The sequence below is a fragment of the Gracilinanus agilis genome, chromosome 3, assembly GCF_016433145.1.
Source record: "Gracilinanus agilis isolate LMUSP501 chromosome 3, AgileGrace, whole genome shotgun sequence".
NCBI lineage: Eukaryota > Metazoa > Chordata > Mammalia > Didelphimorphia > Didelphidae > Gracilinanus > Gracilinanus agilis.
The window spans coordinates 92,411,710-92,428,512 of record NC_058132.1 but is presented as its reverse complement, the minus strand read 5'-3'; the positions used below and the strand labels follow the sequence as shown (position 1 = coordinate 92,428,512).

At 40.6% G+C, this 16,803-nt stretch overlaps 1 protein-coding gene across 3 annotated transcripts in view; it reads left to right on the top strand.

The window, feature by feature from the left end:
* CLPB (caseinolytic mitochondrial matrix peptidase chaperone subunit B) overlaps positions 1–16,803 on the top strand; it is a 201,286-nt gene that overhangs the window by 78,447 nt on the left and 106,036 nt on the right. Inside the window, exon 5 of one of the 3 annotated variants that reach the window (XM_044668108.1) lies at positions 2,128–2,217. The exons of the other annotated variants lie outside the window; for them this stretch is intronic. Coding sequence (XP_044524043.1) covers positions 2,128–2,217 — 90 coding nt within the window. The remainder of the gene's footprint in view (positions 1–2,127; positions 2,218–16,803) is intronic. 3 annotated transcript variants of the gene reach the window in all.

Sequence of the window (16,803 nt, the reverse complement as noted above, 5' to 3'; positions counted from 1 at the left end):
TAGAATGTGGCAGGAGCATGTTCTAATACCAGCCCAAGTGGTATAAGTAAGTATGGGGTGAAATGCCACTTTTAGCCCAGAGTTAAAAGAGAGAATAAAGAAAGTCTCCATGACTAAAATGGTCCCTGAGCTGGGCCTTGAAGGAAGAGGAAGTAAGTCCCAGATTTTGGGGATATTATTTAAGGCTTGAGAGACAGACATTGTCTGTGTGAATGCTTGGGGATGGAAAAGACTAGAAGATTGAGGCTATAGTTTACTTTAGCTAGAACACAGCATGCTTCAAGGGGAGTAAAATGAAATTACTCTTTGGAAGGCCTGAAATGCCAGGCTAAAGGTTTGTGTTTTCTCCTATAGGCAATTAGAAGCCATTGAAAGTTTCTGATCAAGAGTGTCCTCAAGTCAGACCTGGGTATTTGTGCACCTGTTTTGAAGGTGTTATGAAACATGAATTGCAGACTAGTGGTAGAGAGCTCAACAAAAGGGGAAGAAAATGAGCATTAAGCATCTACTATGTTGCCAGGCACTGTGCAAAACACTTTACAAATATCTCTTTTTGACCCTCACAACAACCCTGAGAGTTGTTTTACCATCCTCATTTTACTGTGGAGGAAACTGGCAGAGGTTGACTTGTGCCCAGTCATACAGCAAGTGAGTGTCTGAGGTTAGATTTAAACTCAAATCTTCCTGTCTCGGGCCCAGTGCTGTATCCACTGTACCACCTAGCTGCCTATGTGCAAGGGGTTTGAAGGTCTGAATTAGAGTGGTGGCCATGGAATGGTGAAGAGGGGAATAGGAGAGAAGTTGCTGAGGTAGAATCAACAGACAAAGTTCTGGAGCTAAGTAGTAAAAAGAAAAGCTTAAGTGCCAGATAACTGAGGCTTATGACTAGGATGATGGCAGCACCATCCACAGAAATAGGGAATTTAGAAAAAAGGAGCAGGTTTTAGAGAGGAGTCAATGAATCAAGTATTTGTTACCTACTGTGTACCAAGTGCTGTTTAGGTGCTGAGGACATAGTGGCAAATTTGTGACACAATCTGCCCTCAAGGGGCAGAAGTATCTCATCCTATCAGTGCTGCATACAGATGACCCTCCCCCTATCCACCTAATACAGACCTATCTCTGCCCTTGCCCCACTGGCCAAAGACAGACTTGCCTCATGAAGTTAAGAGAACAGCATACTATTTCTAAAACCATTTGTCCCCATGGCATTTGATACTTTGATAGAAAACAAGTCGTTTGCCTATCTAGGGGGATTTTGTCTGAGTCTCTTTGAGAAAAGGACACCTCTCTGACAACTCCCCTCTATAATATATAATTCTGGCACTTTTACAAGGCAGCTTACCGAGGTAGCCAGAGCATTGGCATCAGAAGACTTGACTCTGAGTCCCTTCTCTGCTGCTTATCAAGTGACCCTGGATACTCTAGACCTCCATTTCCTTACCTGTAAAATAAGGCATAGACCTGGATAAACTTGAGGTCCCTTTCACCTCTGACAGACATTCTGTGAATTTAGGTGAGAGGAGAGGGAGCCAGAAGGCTAACCTGGCCCCACTTGAGGGGCTGATAGCACAGAGACCAGCACAAGCTGATCATTTGCCCTGGACAAATCTGGCCTCCTCTGTGTCAGGAAGCCAGCCACCACACCACTTGTGGCTGGCTGCTGGGTGTCAGGGACTCCCAGATCCTCAGGTGGAAGAGGCAGTAAATCTGCAGTAACAGTAAACAAGTCTCCAGGCCCAGCAGCCAAAGGCTGCCTGTAAGCAACCATTATAAACACTGAGTGTCTGGGGCTGTCATAAACGACACCGTACCCTGCGCCTCTCTCATGTACAATTAAAACAATAAAACAAAACAGAATGTGGCCAAATCCAGCTGTAAATCAGCTCTCCTCTCAGAGCAGTGCCTGAATAAAGATGAGCCTCAAGGGGCACAAGCCTGGCAAAGTCCCTTTTTGTTGTCTCCCTTCTCCACAGCTTATCAGAGGGAACCAAAGTGAAGGGTCCAAGCCATCCTATCAACAGGAGGTTAGTGACCCTTTCCCCCTTCCCCAGATCCCTCTCTCTGTCTCCTTTTAACTAAGTTTCTAGGCTGCTTTAGCTGAGTAGCCCCTTTCTGTGTCTTTAGATAGGGGGAAGGACAATGCAGACTTGAACATCTCTTGCCAGTGGACAAATGCTCTGGAGTTCAGGAGGTGGCTGGGAGCCCCCACTGGTGGTAATGGAACTGCTATTTGTACCACTCCTCCCCTCCCCTAGGACTCCTAAACCTTCAGCCACCCATTCATCTAGGCCAATTAAACACTTCAGGTCAGTTCAACACACTTAGGACCAATTCAACAAACTCTTATTTTATACCTACTATATCCAAAGTCCCATGCTTATTGTTATGAAAGTAGATATATAAAAGGAATCATAAGTAGTACAAAGGGCTTTAGATTTGAAATCAGAAAACCTGAGTTTGAATTCTGACTTTGACACAGACTGTGTCACTATAGATAAATTACTCTCTGAATTTCAGTTTCCTCATCTTAAGATTGGAAAAATATTTGTACTACCTATCTCATGCTTTGTAACTCCCTAAGTAGAAATGTGAGTTTTTATTACTGTAAAACATGCTCCATCTCTTCAAGGAGCTTACAGTCTAGGAGGAAAGAATCACCATATATCTAAGTAACTATGATTTTAAACAACAAGATAAGTATGGAAGAAAGGTACAGAGTTCTGTATCATTTGCAAGTGAAGGAAGCTGCTTTCCAGACAAGAAGACTTTCATAGAGGAGATGGTGAGCCTTGAAGGATAGATTGATTTTAAGTAGGAGGAAGAGGACTGATTGTTGTTTTCCACAATCTGTGAAAGTGGAAGTGTGGTCGAAATAAGGAACAGCATAAACAAAGGTTCTGAGGCCAGAATGCACAGGCTAGGGGCAAGGAGTCATCCAGTTTGACTAGAATAGAGTGCATGGAGAGGACTTCTATGTTTAAGACTGAAAAGGTTCTTTGATGCCAAATCACAAAAGGCCCTAAATGCCTACCTGAAAAACCTGGCCCTTTTCTTGCATACCTTGGGGAGCTCTGAGCAAGGAAGAAAGTGATCACAGCTGGGCTGCCCCAACATGCACGTGGCCAATGAGAAGGCTACTGCAGTTGTCCATATAGATTGAATGGGGAGCCATGGAAACAGCAAGGAGGATGTAGAAACAGAAAGCATCATAGACAGGACACAAGCAGATGGGATTTATACAGAAGGATTATAGGTAATTAACCTAATGGGTTCCTTTATTGAGGGCCCAAGAAAAGAAGATGGTCTTAAACTGTATCTGGAAAGATGAGAGCTAGGTAGAAGATGAATTTTATCTGATATGGCACCTCATTCTACAGGGAACCCCATCTGACCAGAATAGCATCATGGAGCCCTAGGGCCCTACTATCTTTTCTATAGTTACGATGGCCTGCTCCCTGTTTTGGCAACACAGTAGATTCATTCCTTCTGCTAATAACTGCTCACACTGTTCCCTGACCTGAAATGCCCACACCCACCCTTGTCCTTCAAGTGCAACTTGCATTCAACACTACTTCTCTAAAACTTTCCCAAACTACTAGTTTTCAGTAAACTGTCTCCACTGAATTTCTCAATGAGAGACAACATGGTATGATGGGAAGAACACTGAACTGGGAGTCAAATTTGAATTCCAGATCACTGCAAAGGTGATTGTAGACATCACTTCCTTTTCTTGGGCCTATATCTGTCAAATGAAATTGACCTCTAATACTAATCAGACCACCTGTAAAGAATTGTACTTAGTTCTGGGGTCATATTTTAGGAAGGACACAGACAAACCAGAATGCATCTCTAGAGGAGGGTGACAGATGGGAACAGACTGAAAACCATATTAGCAGAAGTCTTGATTTCTGTCTTTGAGAATCTGAAGAAGATACAAAGATTAAATTATTGCTGCTGGTGGCAGTGGTAATAGAGAAAGTTACAGAGCAGTCAAATCTAGCTATTGTCACTATGGGCAAGAACTAGGGGATTAGGGTGGAAATGGACTCTTAGAGATACAACAAGTAGGATACAATACAATGAAACTTTGAAAGAGTTGCCTTGGAAATAGACTGACAGATGAGCATTCCTTTGGCCCCCTCTTTAAAAAGTTTGCCCATCACTGGCCAATCAGGCCACAAACATTTAATAAGCACATGTTGGGCACTAGACCAGATTGTGTTAGACAGTAAAAGGAAGACCAAAAAAAAGTCTCTACTTTCACCACATACATACTAATAAACTTAAAGGATTTATAAGATATTTTCAAAAGAATTTTACTCATAGTTTTGGAGATGGAGTAGGGCCCCAGAGAGGAAATGAATCTTAAACTGAGCTCTGAAGGGAGCTTGAAGTAGCCTGTGTCAAGGTACAGAAATGAAAAAACGTGAAAAGAATGTCTGCTAATTCAAAGGCTCCTGCCCTTTGACCTTTCCACTCAGGATTGTTGCTAATGAATGACTAAGGGATAGTGAGCTATTTCTTCATGTCAATACTTCTCTACATTCTGGTATGGGACCCTTCAGATTCAGCCCAGGGTGGGAAAAAAGCCAATTTTGCTTTCTTAACCTAAGCTTTTGGGCTGTACAAATAATACAAAATGAGTAGCCCACTTAGACCAGACAGGACAGGAGGGAATGTATCCAGGAGGAGAGTATGGTCAAAAGTATCAAACATTACAGAGAGAGGTCAAAAAGAATGAAGAGAAACAGCCCCATCAGATTTGACAAGTTAAGAGATCATTGGTAACTTTGGAGAAAGCCACTTTAGTTGAGAGATGAGGTTGGAAGAAATTACAAGAGATTGAGTGAGTTTATGGAAAGTGAAACAGCTTTTTCTTGGAGTTTAGCTTTGAAAGGTAAGAGATATATAAGTGTTGGCTTGAGGGAATGGTAGAGTCATATGAAGGTTTGGAAGTTTTAGTTCTGGTTTGTTTTGTAATCTGAGGAAACCTGAAGAGCCACTATGTAAGGATATTGATATTTAGAGAGGAAATTATCTGCTAGAGGAAGCAAGAAGGGATAGGGATAAGATCAAGGATACAAATAGAGGGGTTGGTTTTTGGGGATGGGCAAGGCCATCTTTTCATCAAAGATTAGAGCAGAGAGAGAATGGGGGAGCAGGGAGTAAAGGATGACAGAAAGGGATTTGAAATGTAAGATGGAAGAAGGGGGGGTGGGAAAGGCCTCTACTTTCTCAGCAAAATATAAAAGAAAGCCCTCTCTGAGAAGGGATTAAGTTTGAGGAAAGAAGAGGTTTGGAAAAATCACTATGGAAAATGCAAGAATCATTTAGGGAAGAATAAAAGGTTTTTTTGTTTTGTTTTTATAGAAGAGAAAACCTGGTTGAGATTAGATAATGTGTAATGGACCAATGAACATGGTTATGACTTCCAGCACTATTGAGTAGCATATTGGGTAGGAGGAAGCCAAAGGAGGGATAATTTAGGATTGGGAGTTGGCAAGATATAAACGGCAATAGACCAAGGAGGAAAGGGTCAGCTAATAAAGGGCAATATGAAGTCAAGCTAGTTAACCTGTAGGATCAAGATTAGGTAGGGAAGAAAGTGAAGCCAAAGTAGAAATGATGTCTGAGGAGTGAGAGGACAAGAGGTTGTGGGAATGATGACAAATAGAAGGGACTTCTCTCTAGTGGTTTTACAAATAAGGAAACTCAGTAATTTGGTTGGTGCCACTCAGTAAGTCAAACTGGGGAGGATTAGCCTGGAAAGAATAAATTTACAGAGACATAATCACTGACTTTAAGTATTCAACTAACTCTTGTACAGAAGAGTGTTTGCACTTACCAGACTTTGTTTCAGAGAACAAAACTAAGAGTAATAGTTTGCCTTTCAGGACAAACTTTCTAACCATTACAGGTGTCCACAAGGACAATGCTCACTTCAGGTAGTGAGTACCTTGCCATTGGAGATCTTCTGGCAGAGGCAGACTGACTTTTCAGTGGGAATGTTATAAAGGGAATTCTTTCTATTACAGTAAAAAGGATGGACTAGATTACGTCTGAGGACTTTCCCAGCCTTGATATATGACATTCAGTGTTCTATTTAATTGGTATTTGTTTTGCCACAGCTTTTGTGTTTATTTCATTAGCATGCATTTTTTTCTCCCTAATGGCATTATTCTTCTGTCCTGGGATCCTTGATCTCATCAGTGTGGTTACTCCATTAGTGTAGCCCATAACCTCCCCGTGCCTTTTCCTTAAGATCTACCCAACTGGCTGTTTTCTTTTGGTTGATACCAGTGCAGATTATATGTTTTTTATTCATCATCCTTGCTATATCCCTACCTCTTCTAGTGGATACATAGGTAATCATGCTGAAATTGGAAAGAGACCATAATCCAATCCAATCCAACCCCCTATTTTTTTAAATGAAATTGAGACCCAATCAGGTTAGACGACTTGCCCCAAGTTACACTGCTAGTTTTAAAGTCACAAAGCAAGGGATTTGAACTTGTGTCCTTGTCGTCCTTCCCATCCTGTAACATGCTGTCCCTTAATGCCCTTGACATTATGATTTTTATACTATTTTTTTCCATACTTATGACTGATAAGGTGCTCCAACTCAAAAGGCAGCTTTCTCTTTGAATTACCCTCCATTTTGACTCTTCTGGAAATGTAGAAATTTTTTTTATTAATCAGGAGCATAATGGGATTGAAGAGTTGGACTTTAGCAGTTAAAACTAACTTGAGATTGTTGAGAGCTTTGCACAATTTCTCCAGTGAGACCCAGCCTTTGGTCCTCTCTTCATTATCCATCACAGCATGGGGGGAGGAGGGAGATAACAATGGATACTAAAATGGATACATGGGGGTTACTAAACTTGGAATCAGAAAATCCTGTGTTCTTGTCCAGGTTTGGGCATTTGCTAGCTTTGTGTGGCCCTGAACAAGCCACCTATCTGCTTCAGCAGCTATTAAATGGAGATGATAATAATAGCACCTACTTCCCAGTGTGTTTGTGAGAATAAAATGAGATGGTATTTGTGAAGTGTTTTGCAAATCTTAAAAGCTACAGAAATAAATGCTGGCTGTCTTAAGATCTATGCACTGATGGTCCAGGAATAGGGATGGCAAATAAACCTATGATTAGTACAGTACAACCTCATTTTATATGACTATTGCATTCCAAGACCCTTCATGTAAGGTGAAAACTGCACATAATGGTGAACTCCGTTATTAATAAGATTTTCTTACATGAACATACCTAGACACTTCATGACTTTTCTTAGGCTTATCAGGGCTACTACTAACATCACTACCCTTGTACTTTGGGGCCATTATTAATAACTAAATAACATTAATAAAAGAAAAAGAAGCATCACTCTGAAGTGACACAGCTTGTTACATGGGAGAATTCTAGACAAAGTCTGGTATGATGTAGAGCTAATGTTTGGACCAGAATAATGGAATAGCTCACAATTATACTTTTTCAGAGCAAAAATGAGCATGATTGAGCAAACTGCTGTGAGACTTTTTGCTTCTTTGAAAACTGGCATGGATTTAGCCATTGATAGCCATTTAGCCATGATTAAAATTTTTTATTATATGTATTTTTCTAGTTTTATTTTTTTTCAGTTGCCTATACCTGAATTTCATGTGTGTTAAGTTCATGAAAAACAAGGCTTAGTGTAGAGTATTAGTACAAGAAACTCTCTACCAATGCAGCTTGACACCACCTCTGCATTTTGCAGTCTTAGCAAACAGCCTAGTACCCCAAGAGGGTCTGGAACTTACCTTGGTTATACAGCTAAAGAAGAACTCAAATATTCCCAACCTTGGGGTCAGCTTCTCATCTTTGTGCCATGCTGGCTTTCTCTGTCCATAAGTATGAAGATAAAATCTCATCAATATGCATTCTTCATCCATTTGGTTTTTTCCTGTATTAATTGGTAGGGATATTATGATCAGTATCTTATAATTAATATAAATATAAACCCCTGAACAGCAGAGGGCATGTCATATATGCATCTCTCCCAAATCCCTCGCAGGGACCCAGCCAGCCCCTTGGTACCAACTTGAACGTTTGTTGTTTGTCCTACCCGTAAGTATAAGTTTGTGATCAGAAAAAGAGATGTAAGGAACAGTGGCGTAACCTTAAAGACGGTAGGAATTAGCTGGATTTGCCTCATTCCTGGAACCTTTTAACATACTCTGTCAGGTATCCAGTGTGAGAGATCCATCCTGCTGATAATCCGAGGCAAGTCTGTGAACAGGGCATGTCAGGGGGGAAAGAGCTAATTCAGATTTAACCTATATTAATAGAAGTCTGACATCCAAAGGGAGGTAGATGACTAGACCTTCTGCTCTCAACGGTGATCATCAGATCTAGTCTGAAGCAGAGTTCAATTCTGAGCACCATATTTTAGGAATGTTGCTGAAATAATATAATGTGTCCTGTAGAGTGTAGGGTGCCCTGGAAGAGAAGTTAATGGGACAACATGCTTTCTCAGGATTGGTTGAAAGAGCTGACAAATGTTTAGCCTATAAAATAGGAGACTTGGGTTTGGCAAATATCTGAAGGGTTATAATGGGAAGAGGGATTGGAACTATTTTAAACCCCAGAGAAGCAGAGCTGGGAGCAGTAAGCAAACTGCAGGCACTCTTTTTGAACTCAGCAAACATCCTAACCACCATCAGAAGCAGAGCTGGGAGCAGTAAGCAAACTGCAGGCACTCTTTTTGAACTCAGCAAACATCCTAACCACCATCAGAGCTATCCAAAAGTGGGAAGGGACTACCCTGGGGGAGTAGTGTGCATTTGCCTCTGGAAGCATTCTAATAGACCACCTGTTGCTGATGTTGTAGAGGGAATTCCCACTTTAGGTAGGAGTTAAACAAGATGAACTCTAAGGGTCCTTTTGAATTCTGAAACTCTGCTTCTCATTAGACATATGTAGTATAGAAAAATGAACACCCAACCTGGAGGCAAAGCCAGAAATAAACTCCTGGTCAGAAGTGCTCCTTGTCTCGGACCACCATGAGCAGTTGACCTCTTTTTCTCAGTTTCCCTATCAGTACAATAGGGATACCTGCTTCAGTGAGTTGTTGAAGAAATAAAATAAGATGATGCAAAAGCACCATGTAAACTATAAAATGCTAAAGAAGTGTCAGGTTTTACTATTTTTAATTATGAAAATTATCTCATTTTAAGGCTTCCCTCACAGGGTTGCAGTTTGTAAATTGCAGTGGCGGGACTCCTAGTCCAACCCTGCCTACCTAGTCTAGCTGAATTTTAGGACCTCTACCCAACTTATATCCTCACTTGGTGGCCAGAGTCCCCTTTATAACTGGGACCAAGCAGATGAGTCCATGTTTTATGTTTATAAGAATTACTCACATTGCTAAAGAATTTTACCTTTGATCCTCAAAACCACCCTTCCTGTGAAGAAGGGTAGTATCCCCACTTTACAAATGGGAAACAGACTCAGTTGTCAAATGATTCTCCCAAGGGCATATAAACTGCTTTAACTTTACCTTCTCCAAAGAAACCTCACAACCCCTGCAGCTGCATAATCTGCATTACAGAATTTGGCTGGGCATCACATGGAACCTTTGCCTTTGGCCAGACCAGCAACAAGCTCAGTTCAAGAGCAATTTGGACAGCCTTATTCTTTTTTTTTTTTTTTCTTCCAAAAAAGTATCATCCTAATGCTCACGTGTGCCTTCCTTCCCCCAAAATCAGCACCATAATCTTCTCCAATAGGAGCCACATGATCACCTACCAGCTCACTGATGTACCAATGAACAATAGAATGTCAATGCATAATGCATGTTGGTAGACTTTATTTTAGACAAAATATATCAGCCAACAAAGTTAATTGTTTCTGTCTCTCCTCAGTTCCTCAAACCAATATGTTTCCATTGGGTGTGGAAGATAGGCCAGGGCAGTAAGTTGTATTAATTTTCTAGTTGACATGTTTTATTAAAAAGAATAAATTCTGTTGCATTTATAAAAATAAGGAGAGGGCAGGAACAAGTAGAAAAGAGCCTCTGTTGCTGTGAGTTGTCTTTTTTTCCCCAAACGATTTACATATTTTGCGTATAAATATTTTTTCATCAAAAGTTCCAAATCAGGGCTGGGTCCCACACACTGAAGAAAATATATTAGAGACATTTATATGGATAGCAAGAAGGGAGACAGAGGGCTGAAATTTTCCAGGCACCCAGTGATTGATGGGGGCCGAGGCTCCCCCTGACGCTTTATTGAGTTTCCGATGATTATCTCTCGCCAAGACATTTTTTACAGATGACGGCCGAGCTGTCACAATGGACCATGGGGGAAAAAACCCAACAATAATAACACTTTAATCTTTTTACTGCACTGCTCCCTAGTATCTCAGATTCATCTTCCCTGACGCACGCAGTTCATTATTCAGCCCCTCCCTAGATGGGAAATAAAGGAAAATACACACACACATACACACACATGCATTCACATACATGAGTACTTACACATATGCAAGTGTACACGAGGTTGGGGGGGGGTGTAAAATATATACCACCTCAGACCAGGAGGGAGGAAGAATTTATTGGTTTTTTTTTGTAAGTGTTGAGGTTTATTAGTAGCAATGCTGGGTTGGCTTGGAATTGGCTATTAATTATAGCATTTCATATTTGTTTTTTATGGGAAGTTTTTGAAACATCTTCAAAAGGAAACAGAAGAGAGGGAGACAGGTCATGTTTAGGGAGCCTCTCTGAAAGCATAGGAATCAAGATTGACCAACTACTATTATGGCCATAACAGAAAGGACTGAGGCCTCCCTCTGGTTACTGAATTTACTACAAGGATGTTCTTGAATAGATTGATCCTCTGATTAAAAATTGGCAATACCACGAATACTCTCTGGGGTAATGCCGGGAACACACAGGCAGCTTGAAGTTACGTTTGGGCAGGCAAACTTGAAAACTTTCACCAGTGCTGCTCTAGAGGGTCCTGAAAACCTAGAAGTTGAAAGATGAAAAATGGTTTCCAGTTTCTGCTTGAATAGTTCAAATGATGAGGAACTTCCTACCTGAAATAGATTGAGGTTGAATGCAGACTTGAACACAAACCTTGATATTTGTTTTCATAACCCTTTATATTATAAAATGCTTTCTACACATTCTTCATTTGATCCTCACAATAAGATAGGGAGTACAAGTAGTTTTTCCATTTTATGGATGAGAAAAGTAAGGTTCCAAAGAAGCTCCAAGTTGTTTCTATAGGCTATATAGAGCTAGAAGGACCAGTACAGGTTGGTCATCTCATTCAGCTTCCTTTTCCAGATTAGGAAACTGAGGTCCAGAGATTAAATGACTTAAGGTTATACCAGTAGCAAATAGCTCATATTCTCTAGAATAAAGGGGAAGTAGCCAATAAATGTTAGAGTCAGCTAAAAAAGCGTGGAGGACTAGCTCCAAGGAACCAAGTTCTCAAGCACGTGTTCCAGAAAAGTTGTTTGTTGGGTTTTTTTAAGAGTTAGAATAAATATTCAAGAAATTCAAAGAGAAATCGTAGTAAGCACCTTTTTCTGTGCCTTCTGTGATCCCAGGACTACACAGACAGACAACCAGAAAGTTCATGAACACTAGGAAAGGAATCCTCCCAGAAAAGCCAATGCAAGCGAGATTAAACCAACTAGAAGTCTACCACTGGAGACCAGAGACTGCAAAAGTACCTGAAGCCTACAGCACTCTGTACCTAGGGAGAAAACAAATAGATACAAAAAGTACTTGATACTTGATCCAGGGTAGTCAGAAACCCACAAGTTCTTAGACACACAGCCATCAGTCAGAAGCCAACATCACTAAGGCCAGGATACCCCCGGAGTGCCTGAAATTTGTAGTTCTCTGAACTGAGAGGCTTAAAAGGGGGCCTTAAAGACTTCAAGGCTCTGAACCCAATTGATCTAGAGCAGCATTGGCGAAGTATTGGCACACATGCTGGGCCAGCACAGGGGGAGCTGCTCCATTCCCCATCTTCCCAGTGCCCAAGGATATTTTTTGCATGTCCCACCCCTCTGTCCAGCCACCCAAAGTGAGCACTTCCTCCCTCACTCTCTGGGGTAATGCCAGGAACACACAGGCAGCTTGAAGTTACATTTGGGCAGGCAAACTTGAAAACTTTCACCAGTGCTGCTCTAGAGGGTCCTGAAACCTGCCAGTAGTATTTGCATAACCCACTTGAGGAATTGGGAGTTAGTAATAGGAACCCAAGAAATCAAGGTTGGGACAAAACAGTAACTGTTCCCACTGAATCCCCAACCCACCCTGCCCTCATTCTAGAGTGCAAGAGGGGACAAGCCTGGCACTGGAACAAAATCCTAAATTGGGAACGGAAAATGAAAATATAAGAAAATGGAAGTAGACACAAATGCTATAAAGGAACATTACAGATCCAAAAGTGCCTAGGACCAACCCAGAGGAAGAGAGTAACTATGACACAGAATGAGGGGAATTTGTCCCTAAGGACTGTGAGAGTACCTAGAATAAATAAAGTGAAAGAAAAAAATTAGAGTTAGGTTGAAAACTTTACACAATTAATAGACTCCTTGATCACTAGCAAAGGTCAAACAAATTAATGACTTTTTGAGAAAAGAAATATTACAACAAAAAATGGATTGAAGAACATCTAAGTACTACCAATAATGACTGGTAATTTAAGGTATCATTGAAGGTAATATAAGGATCATTGAACTTTCCAAAACTGCAACCAAAAAGAAAGCCTATATAACATATTTCAAGAAATTATAAATTGAAAACTACCCCAGATCTATTAGAACCAGAAATATGAAGTGAAATGAAGATAAAAAAAGAATCCTCTGGGGGCAACTAGGTAGCTTAGTGGATAGAGAGCCAATCCTGGAGTTGAGAAGGCCTGGATTCAAATGTGGCCTCAGACACTATTCCTAGCTGTGTCACTTTACCCAATTGCCTAGACATTTCTGCTCTTTTTTCTTAGAATTGATACTTAGATAGAAGGTAAGAGTTTTAAGAGAGAGAGAAAACCCCAAAAGGAAAAGTACCAGAAACTTCATAGCCAAAATAGAGACCTTTCAGGTCAAAGAAAAAATACTTCTAGCAACTGTAATAAGTTTAGATACCAAGGTGAGCCACACAAGGACCATCCCAGACTTTGTAGCTATTTATATTTCAAAAGGTAAAAAATAAGATATATAATCAAGAATAATGTACCTTACCAAACTGAGCATAAGTTGAATAAGTTAGGAAAGAATATACTTATTTCTCTGTTGTTCATGGAAAATCCATAAAAATTGATCTTATGCTAAACTATAACAACACCATATAGGAAAAGTCCAGGAAAAAATAGAAATATTAAGCATATCTTTTGCTGTCCTCAATTAAAATAAATAAAAAGTACTTTTAAGAAAGTAAAGGGGGCAGCTGGGTGGCTCAGTGGATTGAGAGCCAGGCCTAGAGATTGGAGGTCCTGGGTTCAAATCTGGCCTCAGACACTTCCTAGCTACGTGACCTTGGGCAAGTCACTTAACCCCCATTGCCTAGCCCTTACCACTCTTTTGCCCTGAAACCAATACCCAGTATGAATTCTAAGACAGAAGGTAAAGTTAAAAAAAAAAAAAAAAGTAAAGCTAAATAGAGACTAAATTATTTAATCCTAAAAAATTGACAAGTCATGGGGGCAGCTGGGTGATTCAGTAGATTGAGAGCCAAGCCCAGAGATGGAAGAGTCCTAGGTTCAAATTTGATTTCAGATACTTCCAAGTTGTGTGACTCTGGGCAACTCGTTTAACCCCCATTGCTTAGCCCTTACCACTCTTCTGCCTTGGAATCAATACATAGCATTGATTTTAAGACAGAAGGTAAGAAGAAAAAGAAGAAGAATTGATGGGTCAAAGGTCAAATTATAGAAACAAAAAATTTCACCAAAGAAAATGATAGTGATATAACATACAAAAACTTGGAGGATACAGCCAGACCATCCTCCAAGGATTGAGGGGAAAATTGATATCTATACAATTTTTATCTTTTATTGATCAGAAAAAAAATAAGATCATGAATTAGTTGTGCAACTAAAAAAAAGAGAGAAAAGCAGCAAATAAAAAACTCCAACAAAATACCCAAGTAAAAATTCTTAAAATCAATGTAGATATAAACAAAAGGGAAGCAAAAGACTCATTAAATTGATAAAATAGTAACTTTTTTTTGAAAAATAAAATAACTAATCAGATTTTTTAAAAACTATAACCTTCTGTCTCAGAATCAATATTGTGTACTGGCTCCAAGACAGAAGGGTGGAAAAGACTAGGCAATGGGGGTTAACTAACTTGCCTGGGGTCACACAGGAAGTGCCTGAGGTCAGATTTGAATCCAGGATCTCCAGACTCCAGGCCTGGCTCTCTATCCACTGAGCATCTAGCTGTTCCCTTGATTTTTTTTTTTAAAGAGGAAAACCATGCTCATAAATGAAAATGGTAACATCCACAAAAAAATGAGGATGTTATTTGACATAATTTTGCCTAAGGACATGCCAATAAAATTGATAATGTTACTTAAATGACTATGTCTCGATATACAAAATGTCCATATAAATAGAGCAAGAGTTAGAATTTGAATAATCCAGGCTCAGAAAAAAGAAAACTAATTAGCCAAAAATGAAATTCCAAGATAGTGGGGAGGAGGGAAGAAGACCAGATGGTACTATTAACTAAATCTACCTAACATTCAAAGAATAAATAAGTTAATCCCAACATTACATAAATTGTTTGAAAACATGGAAAAGAATGAATGAATGAAGCATTTACTATTGTAATAAGAGAATAAAGCAAGTGGATAGGGTTTGTAGGTACCTAGGTCAGTAGGTGGGAAAGGAGGGTGCAATAGTGGAGGTAGTAGATTGAGGTGGCAGGAGAGATGTAAGGGAATGGCTGAGTTTAGGGAAATATAGGACATTGAAGTATAATGAGCAGCAAGGGGAGAGGATGAGGTAGTTGAGCAGGCAGCTGCAACAGGGAGACACAGACTGGGTACACAGGCTTGAGACAGAGGACACTGAAGGGAAACAGGCTGAACCCTTCCAGGTAGGAAGGGCACTTCTACAGACAAAGGTCAGGGCCAGTCAGAAATGGTTTGAAACTAACTAGAGAGCTTTCTAGTCAGTTTCTCAAGTTCACAAAGAGTCCCCAGGCTCTGCCCTGTCTGTGAAATAGAAGGGCTTCTCAGAGGAAGTCTAGAGATCACCACTTCCTCCAAGATGGACGCCTCCAGCTCCCCTCAGGAACCAAAGAGAAACAATTCCTCTCTCTCCTTAACCCTCTTTTATCGTTCAACCAATGATTTAGCAAAAGGTTTGATTAAATAACAACAGGGTTTATTAAGTTTCAGGGTTGATTATAAAATACAGAGGATACAAGGTTTCTCTAACAACCGCCTAGGGAGAAGCTCCAGGTGGGGGAGGGACACAGGAATGGAGTGGACTGAGAAAGAGCCTGCTCTCACTCCACCTGGGAGGCTTTGTTGCCTTTAAGGTTAGGGAAATAATAAACAATGAATGAGGAGATAGTTTGTATCAAGGGTAAGCCCTACTTGTCTGTGGGGAAAACTTAAATCTTCAAAGTTTGATTGCTACCACCCAAAATCCACCCTTCTCCCAAAACCCACAGGAAATCAGGAAAGGAAATATGGAATGAAATAGTGAAGGTCAGGGAGATCCAAAGGAATTAGCTAAGCTACAAAATCTCAAGAGAAAAGCACAAATTCAAGGCCAGGTTTCAGCCCGAAGGCTGAGCTCAGTTGCCCCCTCTGCTCTGTCCAAGCATCAGGGATCAACTGCTCTTAGTCAGGGTTCTAAGCCCTCTTAACTGCCAGAAATTCTGCAGTTAGCATTTTGCAGGGTTGATTGCACCTCTGCACTACACTATATGCAAAGTACTGTGCTAAGTGTCTAGGGATATATTTATATAAAAAAGAAAGACATTCCCTGCTTCAAGGAACTTCACATTCTAATAGGGGAGCAACATATATGGAAGTTTCAATTGCCAGTCAGATGGAGAAGTCCCATAGTCTTTAGGATATAGCATCAAAGAAAATGGTAATATCTCTTCTTTAATGCCATTTCCACTGATAAAATCATATCAGTTTCTGATGCTGACTTGACAGTCCAAGGACTTTTGATGGCAAGAACTTTTTGGAGGGGGATATTAAGTAGCTATGGCTACTGTAGCACTTGCAGGAGTAATTTCTAAATCTCATCTCCATAACAGTTGTTATCCAAGATGGGGGCTTCAAGTACTAGACTGGAAGTATTGCTATTCCCAAAACTTTTGAATTCAAGGTCCCAAACTATCCCCATCCAGGACCTGAGGAAAGGTGATGGTCAAGGTGGTGGCAGTAGTAGTGGTGGTAGTTTGGCTTGCTTAGCCAAATGTTCTCTTCTGTTTCTCCCTCAGGAGGGAGAGACTTGATGCTTACTGTGTACAATGTACTCCCAGTTCTGCTTATTTCACTCTGCATCATTTCATGTAGTTCTTCCCAACTTTTTTTGAAATCATCCTACTTATGACTGACAACCTGTTCCACAAGAGTAGCTTCCTTAGATCATGGCTGTGAGGACTGGGCTGGAAGAGGGACCAGTGATCTGGAGGGTTCTCAGGGCTCCTGTGCTTAAATGCCCACTAGAGGCAGTTGGTCTGAAGTTTTTTTGGTGGTAAAGAGTAAAGTAGACAACCCCAAACCCCCTCCACAGTGATTCCTTTCTTCATTGGCATCTCTGGGGACTGGAAGT